The 16,916-nt window shown below is 46.2% G+C and overlaps 1 protein-coding gene across 3 annotated transcripts in view; it reads right to left on the bottom strand.

Annotated features, from left to right (window-relative positions):
• Window positions 1-16,916, bottom strand: part of HYAL2 (hyaluronidase 2) — a 67,743-nt gene that overhangs the window by 1,388 nt on the left and 49,439 nt on the right. For 2 of the 3 annotated variants that reach the window (XM_056855048.1, XM_056855040.1), the window contains exons 2-3: window positions 5,236-6,221; window positions 717-806 (exon numbers count right to left, since the gene is read on the bottom strand). In XM_056855048.1, the coding sequence (XP_056711026.1) occupies window positions 717-806; window positions 5,236-6,162 (1,017 nt within the window). In that variant the 5' untranslated portion in view covers window positions 6,163-6,221. Of the gene's footprint in view, window positions 1-716; window positions 807-5,235; window positions 6,222-8,718; window positions 8,830-16,916 lie in introns of those variants that run through there. The other variant, XM_056855032.1, reaches the window with a different exon arrangement.

Raw genomic sequence — 16,916 nt, 5'->3', positions numbered from 1 at the left:
TTAGCTTAGAAAGCTGGCTTAAAACGTTTTGAGGACGGATAAAACACATTTTAGCTCAAAGACCTTCAATAACAATTTCCTTGCAGGTCTCTATTGTTGTCTCACATCTTGTAGGACGCTGCCATTAAATGGCTGTCAGACTCCAGTTATCCTGCTTCCAGAACAACTCTGCACAAAATCACCTGGAAGCAAGGGACTGTAGCAACGAGTAGTGCTATTACTCGAACCCTGCACCTCCGTGATGATAGCTCTATATACCTGAAGTTGGGATCAGAGTGGGAACAAATTCAGTTTAATCCCACAAAAGGCTGCTAAATCCTTTGCTTGGGAATATGATCCCTTAAGCTGACCCTCTTCCTTGCTACTTTCCTCCTCTGCAAGCAAAAGATCAATGAAGAGTCAAAAATAACCCTTCTCTGAACTGGAGGTCACTACATCCAAATAGACTGTGCCTGCATGTGCCTCTTCCATCAACATACTGATGATACCTCCACCACTACCCCCAATCAGCATCATAGTATACCCTCTGTTTTCCTAAGAGTCTGCTTAGAAAATTTCTAGTTGTCAACAAGAATGACCTGGAAAAGCCTCACAAAGCTCTTGATAAGAAAAGAGGTAACCTGTTAGATTAAGGATCCCATGGAAACCAGCATGGCCTAGGGCCTAGGCTCTTCTCTGTATAAGAACCTAGTGGGCAAAAGGAAGGCTATACATACCCGACTTTTGGTGTAGTCTGCATCTCCCCAGAAGATAGCACCAGCTGCCCCCAGGGCAGCACTCTCACCAATGGTGGAGACCAAGTCCATCTGTAGGGAAATATGCAGCCAGATCTATAGTTAGCATAGATGCCCAACATCAGACAATTCACAGGATGCTCTCCTCTTTCTACTACTGTTCCTTCTCAAATGACAAAAAAGCCCCTAGAAAATTACAACAATGATTTTAATGCTATAGAAGAGAGAAAGAAAATCAGCGTACTTTCTGAAGATATATGTTACCAGATGGAAACAATGCTCTTTTCAGACTAGTCAGCTAAGCAGGTAAGAGATTAGCCGGGCCAGCATATGGATGGGAGATCTTTCATGATGCTATAACAAGGGGCAATTTAGTTTCTCTAGCATGCTTTACACTGGGTTGGGGTTATTTCCCCATTTTTGTGCTCCCTGTGCATAGAATACTCCACACATCAAGCAGCAAAATGGGGAAATAACTCCCCCCCCCGGTCTGTTTTGATACAAGAAAAGAGTTTGGGGTAGAAGCAGGAGCCCTTCCACACCCATGGCAGCACTCCAAGCCCATTTGGGCACTCTTTCATTTTTTAAAGGCAGCTTTGAGGAACCCAAAGCTAACTCTTTAAGAATGCAAACATGTAGTTTGGCCCTTAGTTTAGGTTTACCAAAGGAGACGGGGGAGGGCCAATCCTTCAATCCCCAAGTGTGCAAAAGAGAGTGCGGGACTCCCAGTCCTCCAGCAAGTGATGCTCTTATGACTGAGCAGTGGTGGCAGAAATACAGAGAAAGTGGCCTTTGGTAACTCACACCACCCACCTGCTGCAACCCATCTGTCTTGCTATAGAAAGAGGAGCTGGAGCCTGGCCCCACTCTGTGTCTACATTCTAGTCCTGAGGCATATTCCAGGTTTGGGCCTGGCAACAACTGTTATCTCAAGGGGTGGGGGGGGGAGAGAAGCCTTGATCAACAAGTGCTAGAAACAGAAGGGGGCTCACTAAACAGTTTAGGGAAGCTTCCAACAAGAACCCAAAGACAAAGAATTGGAGGGACTCTTTGCTCCACAAAGGCAGTTGCATTCCAGTCTCACAAGAACTAATGGTGTCAGCTAAACTGCTGCTTTGTCAGTCCCAGTTCAAGCTTGTGATCCCTTCTAGACCAGGGGACAGAATTTATGAACCAGTTGAGACTTGTGGGCCGATGTGACTCGTTCACTCAGCGTTGCTGGACCAGAAAGCTGATTTGATTCCCACTGAGAAAGTGTCCTATCAAGTTCTTATAGTTTTTTGACATTTGCACTTTCGGGGCATCTATTAATTCAGAAAGACACAGTGAAGATCAGTGGGCAATCTCAAGCTTTAAACAATCACAAATTCTAACCACTCGGCACAAAACCAAGTGCCTTTGAATTCAGCAAGTTTGGAGTGGCTAGGCTAAGGGTGGGGGGGCAGAGCACAAGAAGGGCCCAGTAAACAGAGTTGCTCAGCAAGGCTTTGCCAGACTTTTGCCTTATACATATGCTGATAATCTTATTTGATCTTTTTATTTAAATATCGGATGGCACATCAACATATCTAGCACATTCTAACCCCACTCTTCCACCCAGGCTGTCACGCACTGTTCTCCTTTCCCCATTTTATCCTCACAACAACCCTGAGATGTAGATTCAGCTAAGAGAAAATGACTGGCCCAATGTCATTCAGTGGGTTTCATGGTGAGTGGAGACTTGAATCCAGATCCCAGTCCAGTGCTCTAACCACTTAACCTCACTGGCTGTCAGAGTATCCAGAAGAAAAAAAATTAGTTGCCTTCATGTCTGTACTGTGGAATTATATGATTCCCACAGCCTATCCATGCATACTGACTGAGAATATTGGAATAATGTTTACATGTGTGGGCACATGCACACACCCTAACTGCAGGCAAAGCAAGAACTTCTGATCCCTCTCCTCAAGCCTCAAGGAGAGCTTTCTCATGTTACTTATTTCCTTCTCTCGGGAGGGCCCTTCAGATTTTGAATCTGGCCGCATGTATAGGCAAGTGCAGGCAAATAGTAAGCACACACAACACTGACTCTGCATCCTTGCAATCCTATATTCCCAACTTCTTTTACTACTGTGATTTCTTTCAGCCAATTGTAGGGCAAAAAAAACACCCTTTTGTTTTTTTCCATCGAGGGAAGCACTCTGCTAGATTCTGGAGGTTTTTTTTCTTTGCTCCATCTCAATGCTAGCCCATAGTCATTTTTAAATTTAGCATGCACAAAGCAGTGCCGCCAGGAATAGTCCTGTTTATTCCATTATTAGCACATCGGCCACACAATGTCCTTTTCCTTGTTCCTTTCCACACTTCGCTTCAGGCTGTACCTGGGCAAGGCTGGGAACCTGGAAGAACTGCCTGTGGGAACTGGGAAGGAGCCACCCCTTAAAAGCTGGAGCAAAACTTCCCAGCGAAACCCACAATGACACTACGAGGTGTCAGCCAGGTCGTCAATATACTGGCTTCACTTCCAAGCATATCAGAAGGAAAAGATTTCTATCTGCAGATATGCAGCCCTTGATTAACAGCATAATCTGTGGAGTGAGGGACAGAAAACAGTGTGTATTATGAACAGGCAATAGGCGTGCTGCCTAGAATGCAAGTAGACAGCCCCAAGCAAAGGAGGGGAAAAAAAATACCATGATTGTTCCTTCACTGCTTTAATTACACAGTGGCTATTTTGTAGTTAGAGACTGTTATTTTGTAGTTAGATACTGATACAGACGCAGTAAGGAGAAAATCACCCAGCTAGGCTTTTATAACAGTTTTAAGTTTTCTACCATGTTCATAAATATGCCTAAGGCAATAATTTTAGCCATTTATTTGCACTGCTTACCTTCAGAGTTTTGGTTAAACTGCATGACTTTCATGCATTAAGGATTTTTAAAAATGGCTAGCCTCTACTCTATCCATGGGAAAAAGCCAACCATATGAAAGCAGCATTTTTGAGGCCTCAGCACTTGCTTAAAAAAATGCTCAGCAGTAAAACATCTCTTGTGTGCGGTCAGAGGCCAAGCATGAAACTAAGGGAAGAAAGGATGAGAGAGAAAAGTCCTGCTTTCCACTGAGACTTGTGCCGGTGTCACGCCTATCTCTGCTTCATGAGAACAGCTTTAGATTTTAGAACTGCAGCTGCTGAAGTGGTATTGAAAGGTGCAACAGCAGCTTTAACATCTCCCCACACATACATACAACCTCTGGCAGGCCACATTACAAGGGTATTGTAATTATCCACAGTGATCTCAGGGTGCCTTTCCTGCAGGATCTCAACAACCCATCTATGAGGAAGATGTTCTTTTTAGAGAAGGGTGAAAGAATGAACATCAGTCCCACACACTCATTTCTAGGGAGAGCTCAACTTTTCCAAATAATTTGGGCTACCACAAAGCAACAAATCCCTCCCCAGTTGGCAGAAACGCAAGGCAGGAGAAAAGACAATGTTAATTCTTACCATAACATACTTCATCATCTTGAAACAGCAACTATATCCTGCTACATTAAGACCTAGGGGTAATCAGTGAGATTCTTCCTCTCCGTGGAGAGTCAGCTAGAAGTTACCTTGCAATACTGTGGAAAGCACCTTGGCAGATAGACCAACACCTGGCACAGAATAGTTTGCGGTACTGCCGCAGTTATAAATGGCTTCCCCAAAGCACGTAAACTTGTACGATCTCAGCAACAGAATTTGGGACAGTAGAAAATATCCTTACTTCTTCTGAGTGTCTCAGTGAACAACAGAGACTGTCCACAAGCACAATTTGCAGAATTGCATCCAACTTCTCTAGGTTTCTATGCTCAGCTGTCCTAATTGATTCAACATGTACTCAACTCAGGGGCTTACTATCCTTTAGGAAAAACCTTGGCAAAATGCCAAACTAATTATTCTTTGTAGGAGAATTAAAAAGCCATTAATAGCAGCATTTTCCTGAAGAAGACTGCCATAGCCAGCCAGCTGACTAGAGAGACACTGGAGCAGCGGGCCCCATCACCCTTCTGCAGACCTGTTGTTAGGTTGCACTGGTATGAGAAAGGCTTACTTTCCAGTCTTAAAACACACTGGCTCAGAAGCTCACATATCTCTTGTGGGAGCACAGTTCCAGGACCACTTTCATTGTGGTTCAGCACTGGTCTGCAAAGCAAGAGCTAGGAAGCCAGTTGGCTCAGGGCTTGGCTGTCAATCAGAAGCTCAGAGAATGCTTCTCAGTAATTGCTAGAGCAGAGGCCTGCAAGACTGCAGCCCTCTACCCACTGTACACTTAACAACCTCTGCCCCATCCCATTTTTGCAGTTTTAGACTAGCAACAACATTATCTCTTGGTAGGCTGCCACACAGTGGCTACCGAGTTGAATTTAAGTTGGCAAGACACAAGTTGTGCAGGTGTGTGCTACAATGGAGCAGAGATCTAGGCCCAACTGGCCTCATTTCGCTGGCTATCTTTCCCAGGTCCAACACGAAAAGCTTTCTTACCTCACTTAGCACATCCAATTTGCGGATGTAAGTGGGCCTAGTGTAGACAAAGACGGGCAAGGTATAGTCCTCATGATGGCGCTGGGAGATACGCAGAGCCTCTTTTACCCGTGATCTCACAAACTTCTGCCCGTTTTGGGAGGAAGCCAGCACCTGGTCCAAATAGATAGAAGGGTAAAGGGCAGTGCTCTCTCTCCAAAGCCAGGCTAGATGGTCATTGCGTGTCTCTTCAACATCTGGACAACGACCTGTGTAACTCTCCTGGTTCTTGCTATAGTCATGGTTGTAGCAGTCTGGGAAGAGGTAGAAGCCCCACAGTTGTCGGGGCCGGAAGTTCTTGGCGTATCGCAGGGTCTCCTCCATGAATTCACGAGCTGATGACTCAAACGCATACTGGGCCACTTTGTTCACTTGGTCCTCTGGTAATCCAGGCTGCCGAGCCAATACAAGTTGCCGGGAGGCGTTGCGGTAAATGTCTTTCGTCTGCCAGTTCCGGATCCAGATGGGCCTCCATTCTTCCCAGTCAATGACAGCCAGTCCCTCCTTTTCCTCAGAGTGGATATACTTACGGATGCCGTCTGGCAATCGCTCCAGGTGCTGCAGCAGACTACTGTTTTGCGGGACACCCCCGTTCACTGCCACTTTCTGCCCATCGTAGTAGGGATAGAGGCCCAAACGCTCTTTGTAGAAAATGGTCAGATTCTGGTCCACAAAACCTTCGTTGGGCGAGGCCAGCAAGTCAAAAACACTGAAGTCTAGCTGGACTTTGAGGCGGGGCTTGCAATCCTGGGTTGGCGCATTCCAGGCCACAATGAAAGGCCTACCAGTGAAGATGGGGGTAAAGGCTGGCTTCTCATACTGCCCAGGGGCACCAGCGACAGCAAGGACCGTGAGCCATGTCACTGCCAGCGCAGAGCCTCCCTGCATCCTCTCTCCCCGAACTGCTTAGGAATAAAGATGATGGAGGATTACAGACAGAGCAGGGTCTGCAAAAGAAAGTATGTGCAATTATAGCAAAGCAAGGGGAAAGGCACCATTCTTCATCCACCACCATTCTTCATTTCTGCCCAGCCATCAGCATACAGTGCTACCCTTAATAAAGCTCTCCACTTGGACTTGCGCCTCTCTTCTTTTTCATCAGAATACTGATCACTCTTCCTCATGAGCCAGTGGTTAGAATGTTGGTCTAGGACAGTGGTTCCCAAAGTGGCCAGTACCACCACCTGGGGGGCGGTGGGATTACCTAGGGGGGTAATAAGAGGCAAGGGGCAACCGGGGGCACTAGAGGTGGGCCCCTTCAACTGTGTTGTTGGCTAATTTACAATAGATCAAGCTATGGCATCATGCTGGAAATTTTGTTGGAAACTATCAGAATTTTTTCCAGACTTTGAGGAGCTGGTACCACTGGACCAAGTTCATCAGTTTTGTTGAATAAATTCCAACTAAAAAGTTTTAATTTTTGAATAGATGTGCAATTAATTGTTACTGTTTTGAAATTTTATTATCTTCTTTAGTGAGTCATGCAAACCCTTATTTTGAATAATGCTTTTTATAGGGTAGGGGGCTCTGGGGTTGAATTTGTGGAACCAAGGGGGTGGTGGCCCAAAAAGTTTGGGAACCACTGGTCTAGGATCTGGGAGATTGGTGTTGAGATCCCTACACAATTAAACTTGTGAGTCAAGGTTTGACCTGTCACCTTCTTTCGAAATAGCCTCGAAGCGGCGTTGTTCTAAGGAATGCATGAGAGATAATGAGCCATCCACCCCCCTGAGCTGTTTTGAGGAAAGGAAGGATAAAATTGCACACTGGAGAAGAAACTGATCCCCTTCGGGGAATCACGACTAAAGAAAAGTTAATGCAACAGCCTAATGTGATATGTGCCTTCTTTTTCAGCACAATGACCACATGCTCTAGCAAACTTCGTGAGCCAGATTTGCAGGGTAGCCAGATCTTGCAGACAGCACAGTGACTACAACACAACAAAAGTATGGGAGGCACAATCACGTAAGCATCGGGAGCAGACCAAACCCTGGCAGAGAAGCGAGCCACACAGACTGGCTCAACTGGGGCCTGACAAATCCTCACACAGTGACACGGGTTTGGGAAACCAGAAGCATTTACTTCAGAGCTTCAGGCCTGCCAGCACCGCAGGGCCTGTTGCTAGAAAAAGGGCACTTGTTAAAGAGCACCTTCTTGCTTCCTTGCCACTGGAGATCCAACATTCACTTCATCAGCATAACCCAAATTTAGTGTGTGGCCACGAAGCAAGAGAGGACCATCCTACAAGCATCCAGATTGTCCAGAAATTCCATGACTGGACCCAGCAGATAAACAGGGTACATAAATATGAAATTCACTCCCACAACTCTGGTGGGGGAAGCTTTTCAGGAGATGAGCCTGGCCAACTGGAGGATCTCACCTTGGCAGATACCAGTTTTGATAGGTCAGTTGGTTCAGGAGACTGGACATTTTAAAGAAGAAATTTCCGATTTAACAGTTTTCCTTCCCTCTCACTTGAACCTCAACAAAACAAAACTTACTCGCACTGTTTTTTGTTAAAAAAAGGTCATCCTTTGTTCTCAAACGTTCCCTTCTATACAGAAGACTGCAACTTTTAGCTTCTTGTTCCCCCCCCCCCCCCAACAGAAAGAATTTGCGAGGTGAAAGAAAGGATCCCGTATCAAATAGCGGTTGGGAGGAAGGGAAAAGTGTGGGTGTCAGCAACTGCAGGGATAACAAAAGCCGCGCAAAGAGAGAGCCGTAAACGCTGTAGCAGACATCCACTTGGGAGGGAAAGCGTTACCTTCAGAGTAAAAAAAAATAAAATAAAAAAATAAAATAAAATAAAAAAACCCCAAAGAAGCTCCTTGGGCCAGGTCAGCGGGACAGAGGGAAGCGCTCTTCCACGTGCTAAAACAAACAGCAAGGCCGACCTGCCAAGTTCCCAGCGAGCGCGATCCTCCCCAGCCGAAGGCATCTCGCCGCTCAGCGCACGGAACCCGCAATGTTCAGCCAAGAGGCAAACCAGGATCCTCACCGCAAAACATTCAAGCGGTGCGCAGAGGAAAGGGGCCCCGAGTGGGGGGGGGGAGAGAGAAAACACACAAGTTCAAGAAAAAGGCATCCCTCCCCCCCCCCCCCAAAAATCCCTGCCTCGGCTGCCTCGAAGGGCATTTCACCACCAGCGAGGAGGCTGGCCGAGCCGAGCCAGGGGGGGGAGCAAAGATCTGCCGTCTTGCAGAAGACCCTCTCCTTGCACAGATGCCCAAGGAGAGCCGAGAGAGAAGCGCGGCTACGCAGGAAGGAGAGAGCCCCGTTGAAAGTCTTTAGGAGCAGCCGCAGTTAAGAAAAGTAAACTCCGCTTCGTTCGGACGCGTTTTGCCACTCAAACGCTCACCCGGAGCGCAGGCGTCTCCAGCGCCGGCTTGCAACCTTGGGAAGAAAAGAAGACAAGCACCCCCCACTTTCCTTACAAGAACTCACCTGGATACTTAACTCATCACCCCCCTTGCCAGCTTAAGTACAGTATCCTCCCGGGCACACAGAAACCCGTTCTTAAAGGGCACATGAGCCCGGTACCACCCACCGTCCCGTCCGGCTAGTCAGCTTTTCCTTTAAAAGATCAGAGTGAAGGATGGTCCGATGCCGTATGAGAAAAGGGGGAGAGGAAGTGATCCCTCGAAGAGAAAAAACATATTAAACTTCTAAGTGTGTTATTTAAACTCAACAAGAAATTTGAGATCTACCATATTTTTAAGTTTCCATTTGAACGCACTTATTCAGGGTTTTGCAATGCCGCCGCATCTCATTACTCCCCCCGCCTTTACGAGCTCACTTGGTATAATCCATGGGCTTTTTTGTATGCCAAGAGAGGCTTGCCTCTTAAAGCTACAGGAACACTTTTCAACAGTCTGAAAGAATGGTATGCAATATGGCCGTAGGCAAAATGCCAGCAAGCTCGCAGATGCAGGCGGTTACTTGCAGTTGGCTGCTGCATCCTCAGCAGTTTGTGAACTTCCAGCTACCCAGCTAACTTCCAGCTAGCATGGAATGGTCCACACATAATTTGAGCCACAAATTGCCAGGGCTTGGCTCTGAAACTTATTTACAGGGTCAGGAACCTGTGAGAATGGTGCCTCTTAGCATGTACAGAGTGCATTTCCCTCAAACTGACCAACAGCAGCTCCTACAGCATGCCTGTATTTAAAAAGAAGAAGAGTTAGTTTTTATATGCCAACTTTCTCTACCTTTTAAGGAGAATCAAACAGGCTTACAATCTCCTTCCCTCCCCCCCAGCCAACAACAGTCACTTTGTGAAATAGGTGAGGCTGAGAGAGTTCAGTGAGAACTGTGACTAGCCCATGGTCACCCAGCTGGTTTCATGTGTAAAAGTGGGGAAACCAACCCCATTCACCAGATTAGAGTCCACCACTCATGTGGAGGAGTGGGGAATCAAACCCAGTTCTCCAGATTAGAGTCCACCACTCTTAACCACTACACCATGCTGGGCTTTTTCATCAATGATGTGATGATCACAATACTTAGCATGTTACGCTTTAAAATTCTGACAGTGTTTTACATATAGTATACATACAACAACTCTAAGATAGATCCAAATTGCATCAGTTTTGCTGGCCAGAGGGTGCTGATGCTGAAAGATAAAAGCTTGCCTATGCCTGCTTAGAGAATTCATGGCAGAAGAGGATTTGAACTAGGGATATTGTAGCCCCATATTCAGATCCAGCCATTCCAATACTCTAGTTCCAGGCAGGCTTAAATCCCAGCACCTCTAATTGTGGAAATTCAGCTCGAAGTGTACTGTAGATAGGATAAGAAACTCATCCTCTCTCTAAAAGAGGCTGTAAGTGAAGGGGGGCAGGATAGGAGTGGGGGTAGTTGGAAAATGGCTAGCTTCTCAATTTTTCAGAAGGGAGAACTATTATCCTCCATGAATCCTTCAACCTCTATTATTATCCTCCATGAATCCTTCAACCTCTACAGACATCCACTGCACAATATCACTGGCATTGTCTGTACACTCCTTACATTAGGAATTAAGGACAGAGAAGAAGAATAAGTTTTTATACCCTGCTTTTCTCTACCATAAGGAGTCTCAAAGTGGCTTACAATCACCTTCCCTCCCCACACACACACAACAGGTACTTTGTGACGTAGGAGAGGTTGAGAGAGTCCTGAGAGAACTGTGACTAACCCAAGGTCACCCAGCAGGCTGCATGTGGAGGAGTGGGGAATCAAACCCAGTTCTCCAGATTAGAGTCCACCGCTTTTAACCACTACACCACCCTGGCGTCAGCCATCTAGTTTCCCAGTAGACACCCTCTATGAGTTGGCAGAGGTATTGTCAGATGTGGTGCTGGAGATGCCTAGACTGATTATTCTGGGAGACTTCAACATTCATACTGAGGCTAACTCATCAAGACCAGCCCAAGATTTTACAGCTTCTTTGATTGCCTTGGGCCTTTCCCAAATTGTGACTGCCCAACACATGAAAAATGTCACACCTTTGACTTAATCTTTTGCAGTGAGCCTTTGAGGGAAGGTTTCAGGGTTGGAGATTTGTCCTAAACCATGGTCTGACTGACCACTATCAACTGAAAACCAAGGAGGCCTGGTTAAAAAGGTCCGCCCAAAGAGGCTCGTGAATCCTACTAGATTCCAGAATTATCTGGGGGATTTTAGATTTATAAACATGTGTTCTGTTGAAGCCACAGTGGAAATGCGGAATGTGAAGTTCCTTGAAGCTATCAATGAGGTTGCCCCTCATTAATCTCTCCTGCCCTTGGGACAAAACCAGCCCCCTGGTTTACCATGGAGTGGGCAATCTGAAAAGGGCTAGGAGACATGTAGAACTGCGCCGGCGGAGAACTTTAACTGGATCTGACAGATCTTGCTATAGAGCTTTTTGTAATACCTATGAAGTGGTGGTGAAGGCAGCAAAGAAAGGTTATTTTTCTACTATTATAGCATCAGCTAGTTCATGTTCATCCCAGTTGTTCAAGGTAGCTTAGCAACTGCTGATACCTAAATCTGAGCGACTAATGTCCCAGGAACAGACAATTAACTGTGATACTTTTTGTCAAGTTTTTTGCCAATAAAATATTGAGAATATGCTCTGATCTGGATGTCAGTTATAGCATAGGTACATCAGAAGAAACACCCAATATGCTGCCTGGACTATTTATGGATCATTTTGAACCAGTTTCTGTGATGGATGTGGACAAGATCCTGGAATCTGGGAGGCCACTACTTGTACCCTATCCTTGCCCATTCAGGCTGATAAAATCATGTAAGGACTATATCAACAAACTCTTAGCATCTATTATAAATCAGGGCACTTTCCCTTGGTCACTCAAAGAGGCAGTTATTTATTCGCTACTTATAAAACCATCCCTACAGAAAAATGATGCAGCCAGTTATCTCCTGGTCTCGAATGTACCCTTTCTGGGCAAAGTGGTTGAGAGAGCAATAGAGAACCAAGTCTTCTTGGATAACTCATCTGCTCTATACTCTTTCAGTCTGGCTTCAGACCAGGCTATGGGATTGAGATGGCTCTGCTAGTTTTAGTTGATGACCTCCGTCTGAGTGTAGACAAAGACCAGTCCTCCATTGTGGCTATTGGATTTATCTGCAGTCTTTGATACCATAGATCAAGTCATCTTGTTGAGGCACATGGAGGCAGAAGTAGGTTTCAGAGAATGTGCATTGAACTGGTTCAAATGGATCAGACTCAAAGGGTTGCTATTGGAAATCAGTTGTCATCAGTGTGGGACCTATCTTGTGGGGTTCCACAGGGCGCAATTCTATCCCCATGCTTCTCAATCTCTATGTAAAGAGACAGAGAGACAGAGACAGAGAGACAGAGACAGAGAGACAGAGACAGAGACACAGAGACACAGAGAGAGAGAGAGAGACACAGAGAGAGAGAGACAGAGAGAGAGAGAGAGAGAGACAGAGACAGAGACAGAGAGAGACAGAGACAGAGACAGAGACAGAGACAGAGACAGACAGAGACAGACAGAGAGAGACAGAGAGAGACAGAGACAGAGAGAGACAGAGACAGAGAGAGACAGAGAGAGAGACAGAGAGAGACAGAGAGAGACAGAGAGAGACAGAGAGAGAGACAGAGAGAGAGACAGAGAGAGAGAGAGAGAGAGAGAGAGAGAGAGAGAGAGAGAGAGAGAGAGAGAGTGTGTGTGTGTGTGTGTGTGTGTGTGTGTGTGTGTGTGTGTTATCCAAATCCCCTGGTTATGCAGTAGAGGTCCTGAATCGTTGCCTGGCTGCAGTAGTTAACCGGCTAACAGTGAACAAATTGCAACTAAACCTTGAAAAAAACAAAGATAATTGCTGGTTGGGAAGGACATTGTTCTCCCCACTTTTGATGGCATTTACCTGACTCTTGCAGACTCAGTTAAAAGCCTTGGGGTCATACGGAATCCTGTTTTATTACAGGGGAAGCAAGTTAATGCAGCTGCAAAAAAGACTTTCAAGCAACTCAGCCTAGCCCCTAAGATGCCCCCTTACTTTGATACGGCTGACCTAGCCACCTGGATCCATGCCAGAGTAACACTGAGACTAGCCTACTGTAACGCACTGTTCACTGGTCTCCCCTCAAAACCAACTCATAAACTCCAGCTGGTCCAGAATGCCACAGCTCAGCTATTAACCAGAGCTAGACGAAGCATACCTATGACTCCCGTTCTGCAGATGCTCCATCAGTTGCCCATCTGTTACCAGGCTCAGTTTAAGGTATTGGCGATCACATATAAAGTCTTTCATGGTCTTGGACCCTCTTATTTACAGGACCGCCTCTCCCCCTGTGCTCCAGCATGACAGATTGCTCATCTGAGCAGGGCCTTCTGCAGGTGCCAGCCTGCAACTGTGCAAAATCAACAACCACCCAGGACACGTGCTTTCTTTGTTGTGGCTCCCACCTTGTTGAATGGCCTGGCCGAGAAGGTCAGGGACGCTCCCACTTCCCTGGCCTCCCACAAACTATGCAAAACTGAACTATTCAAGCGAACTTTTCTGCGCAGATAACAGGGTTGCACTGTACAAAATGTTTTTTACAAACTTGCTCAGATAAATGTTTAGGGACTGTGGGCTATACTGCTGTATATAGTGTATTGTAAGTAGGATCTTATTATGTAATGTCTGAAACGCTTAATGTGTTGTGTGAATACTTTTGCTGTGCTTCAGTTCTCTTGGGTGGTTCCAGACTTCTAAAATCCAAATGCATTGGTTACTGAACGTCCCACTTTCTCAATTGTGCTGACTCACTATGTGTAATCCGCCTTGAGTCCCTGTGAGAAAGGCGGATTACACTTAACATAAATAAAATAAAAAATAAACATGATAGGTAATGGAAAGTCCCAGCCTTTTGTCCCCTCCATGTCTTGTACGGAGTTTCTGGACAGAAGCGTGTTGGAAGAACATTTTTTTTTTTAGACAGAATGTTGCAGGAGGCCAAATGGCTCATTGCCCTCCTTCTCACCCCATCTCTCAGTGCAATCGGTATAAGGATTGACTTGGGAGCACTGGCTCTATTATCAAGACACAAAGCGGTTGTTATGTTCACAGCTCGGAATTCCTCAGAGCAGTCATTTGATTATAGACTGGAGATAAGTATCTGCCACAGAAGCAGTGCCACTTTCACTGAATGGCCATTGTCTTGGAAGGAGAGTCTTCTTCCCAGGAATGTGACAGCCACTTCCCTGGGTGGGCTCAGCAGCGGCCCAGCATCTTAGCAACAGAGTCACTAGTGCCAGACTCTGGCCCTTCCCAGCACTGGCACATCCCTGTCCACCCATGCTCTGGAGCTTTTCCAAAGTGCCACTAGAAATTAGGAGGGAAACCAGCTTTTTAGCGCCAAACAGTTGGATTAGTTCAGCAATGAAACTTGGCTTCTTTTCTTACGTGCTGTCTTGCATGCGCCTCATCAGAAAACAAATCCAGTGGATAGGACAGATTGTCTTGTTTCGGAGGCCATGGAAAAACACTGCTGATTTTTTTTAGTGATCATGATCTGACTGGATTTCAGTGCTTCCAGAATAATGCGTAGGAGTTGCATCTAACTACATTAGGCAGTAGTCAAAAAGGGCAAGAGTCCAGTAGCACCTTAAAGACTAACAAAAATATTTTCTGGTAGGGTATGAGCTTTCGTGAGCCACAGCAAGTGAGCTGTGGCTCACGAAAGCTCATACCCTACCAAAAAATATTTTTGTTAGTCTTTAAGGTGCTACTGGACTCTGGCCCTTTTTGACTACTGCAAACAGACTAACACGGCTACCCACTGTGAATTACATTAGGCAGTGGCGTTATAGCTAGAAGGTTGGGTTTGCAATAGCTGTTTTTAGAAATTATCCAGCTCAGTCACCTTGTGAAACCATTAAACATCCCAAATAAAAGCAGAACTGCCATGGCGGTGTTACTGGGGGCAAGGAGTGCTGGGAACAGCAAACAAGCAAGCAGTATGGGAATGAGGCAAAGTCAGGCACTGGACTCTATCTGACTGTCATGCAGTTGTTAAAGGCGCAGGAGCCCTGCTGGAGAAACAGGTGGCAATCCTATCTCCCAGTCTGGTGTGTTATACCATGTGGGCTTTACCAGACATTGTTCACCAAAAGACCCAGCAAATTTGTTTGTTTGACTTCTACCCTGCCTTTTCCCAACCAAGGTCAGGCTCAAAGCACGCCTTCTTCTACACTGCTGTCAATCTCATCTTAGACTGTGATGGGCCTACTTTGGGTAGTGATCAATGAATCAGATATTCTGTGGGCCTTAGAACTGCTGAGCGTTGCCACCCTAAAGCTAAGAATAAGACAGTCTTACAGTTAATTGCTTTTCAGGATACTTCCAGTGGAGAGATAGAAGGCTACTTGCATACTCAGTCTGTGAGCAAACCAGTCCTTCCGTTTCCAGGCTTCACACAATTACGAGCAAGTTTGGGTTCTTATTTTAAGCGCCCAGATAAACTGGGAACTTCCCTTTCCTTCCTGTAGGGTGTTACTCTGCATTACTTTGGAAGAATCGTTTAGGAGTTGTCTGACAGAATCAATGTTATACTTCAAAACAATATCTTTAAAGTACAGTACCACCAGTGATGGCCAGGAAGACAGAATGACGTACAGTACAATAGCAGCAAGATTAACAGACTCCCCATTGTGGGTGTGTTTGCACAGAAACACAGCATGTTCAAATAATTTAGCTGCTCTGCCCAGAGAGATATGCTAGCGCACAGTGACCTCTGATAGTAAATTTGCTCTTTACGTTATTGCATTAAAATTCATTAACAAGAGAACTTTTGATTTTTTAAAAAGTATCACGCAAAGTTCTCTTCCCCAGCTGGAGGGGGATTGCAGGAAGATCGCTGCCAGATTGTAAGATCCACACTAAGTGTTTCTTCCTGCTGCTAGAAATATTTAAAGCCTGGACATAGTTGGGAGCACAAGCTGAAGGGCTCCTGCCTGGCATTTGGCTTTTAGCTCCTGGCTCACAGCATGGACTACCTGGGTGGACACTGTGTTTTTGCTTATTGAAAAGTATTTAAATTGGATTGAATATTTTTCTGTGAGCTGCTTTGGGTCCCCACTGGGAATAAAAGCAGGATCAGAAATATACTAAATTAATAAAGAGTAAACAGTACACAGACGCGTTCTATTTTTTGGTGTGCTCTCTCACCCCCATCTTTCCTCAGGTCTCCAGTTTGGGAAGCTTGACGAAAGGCTTGGGAAGAAAGGGTGGAGGACTGCTGAAGACAGAGCACCTTGGGCCATGTGACCCCAATCTCAGGTCACCGGTCAAAATAGGGAGGGCACCACAAGTGTAGTGTTCCCATGACCACACACATTCTCACAGCTTGGGAACACGAATGCCATCCCCGCTCATGCAGCTGAAGCCATCTCCTTCTTCACTGGGAAGCTTCCTGTGATATGTTAGTATCATTTCGCTAAGCAACACCTCTCCACTACAGCCGCCGAGCAAGCTGGAGGAGAGGAGGGCCAGTGCTGGAAACCAGCATGTGTTCAGCCCGGGTTCCTGGAGCCAGGGGCACCTGTTCAGCAGGACAGCCGGTGCCTCTCTGCCATTGCAAGGCAGATCTTGAGGAGGGAACAAAGGGCAGCCCATCTGCAATCTGATCACAGCTCTCCCCTCCCTTCCTTTGGAGGAGGTGTGGCTAGAAGGGACCTCAAAGGGCCGAGCTCTTTCCACTTCATCAGAGGATAAATTCCCAGTGGGAGGGAAGGGCTGAATGAATGCACTTGAGAAAAGCTGCAAATCTCTCTAGATAAAGGGAGTAGCCATAGCCTGCCCTCACAATGGGGCTCTCGAAAGGGGTGGCTAGGCTGGGAAGAATCACAGAGCTTTGTCCCACACAAAAGAACTGGGAAGCAGCACAGTCCAGGCTGAGAAGCACTAAGTAAAGAGGTGGCGGGAGGAAGCTTTTGTTATCTGGATCTTTGCATACCTTAGACTTGAAGGCTGCTTTCAGAAGGGATGCTTAAGTCATCTTTTCATTTGCATTTCCAGTGTTTATAGTTTGAATGCACAACTTACTTTCACCAGCAACATCTGTGAGCATTCCAAGGTCTGAAAATGCCCTGATGGATTTGAGGCACCCTGCCCCTTCCCCCTCCCCATGAGACAGCTGCTCCCCATCTCCC

The sequence above is a fragment of the Euleptes europaea genome, chromosome 1, assembly GCF_029931775.1.
Source record: "Euleptes europaea isolate rEulEur1 chromosome 1, rEulEur1.hap1, whole genome shotgun sequence".
Classification (NCBI taxonomy): domain Eukaryota; kingdom Metazoa; phylum Chordata; class Lepidosauria; order Squamata; family Sphaerodactylidae; genus Euleptes; species Euleptes europaea.
Note: the sequence above shows the minus strand (reverse complement) of the source record. Positions and strands in the feature narration are given on the sequence as shown.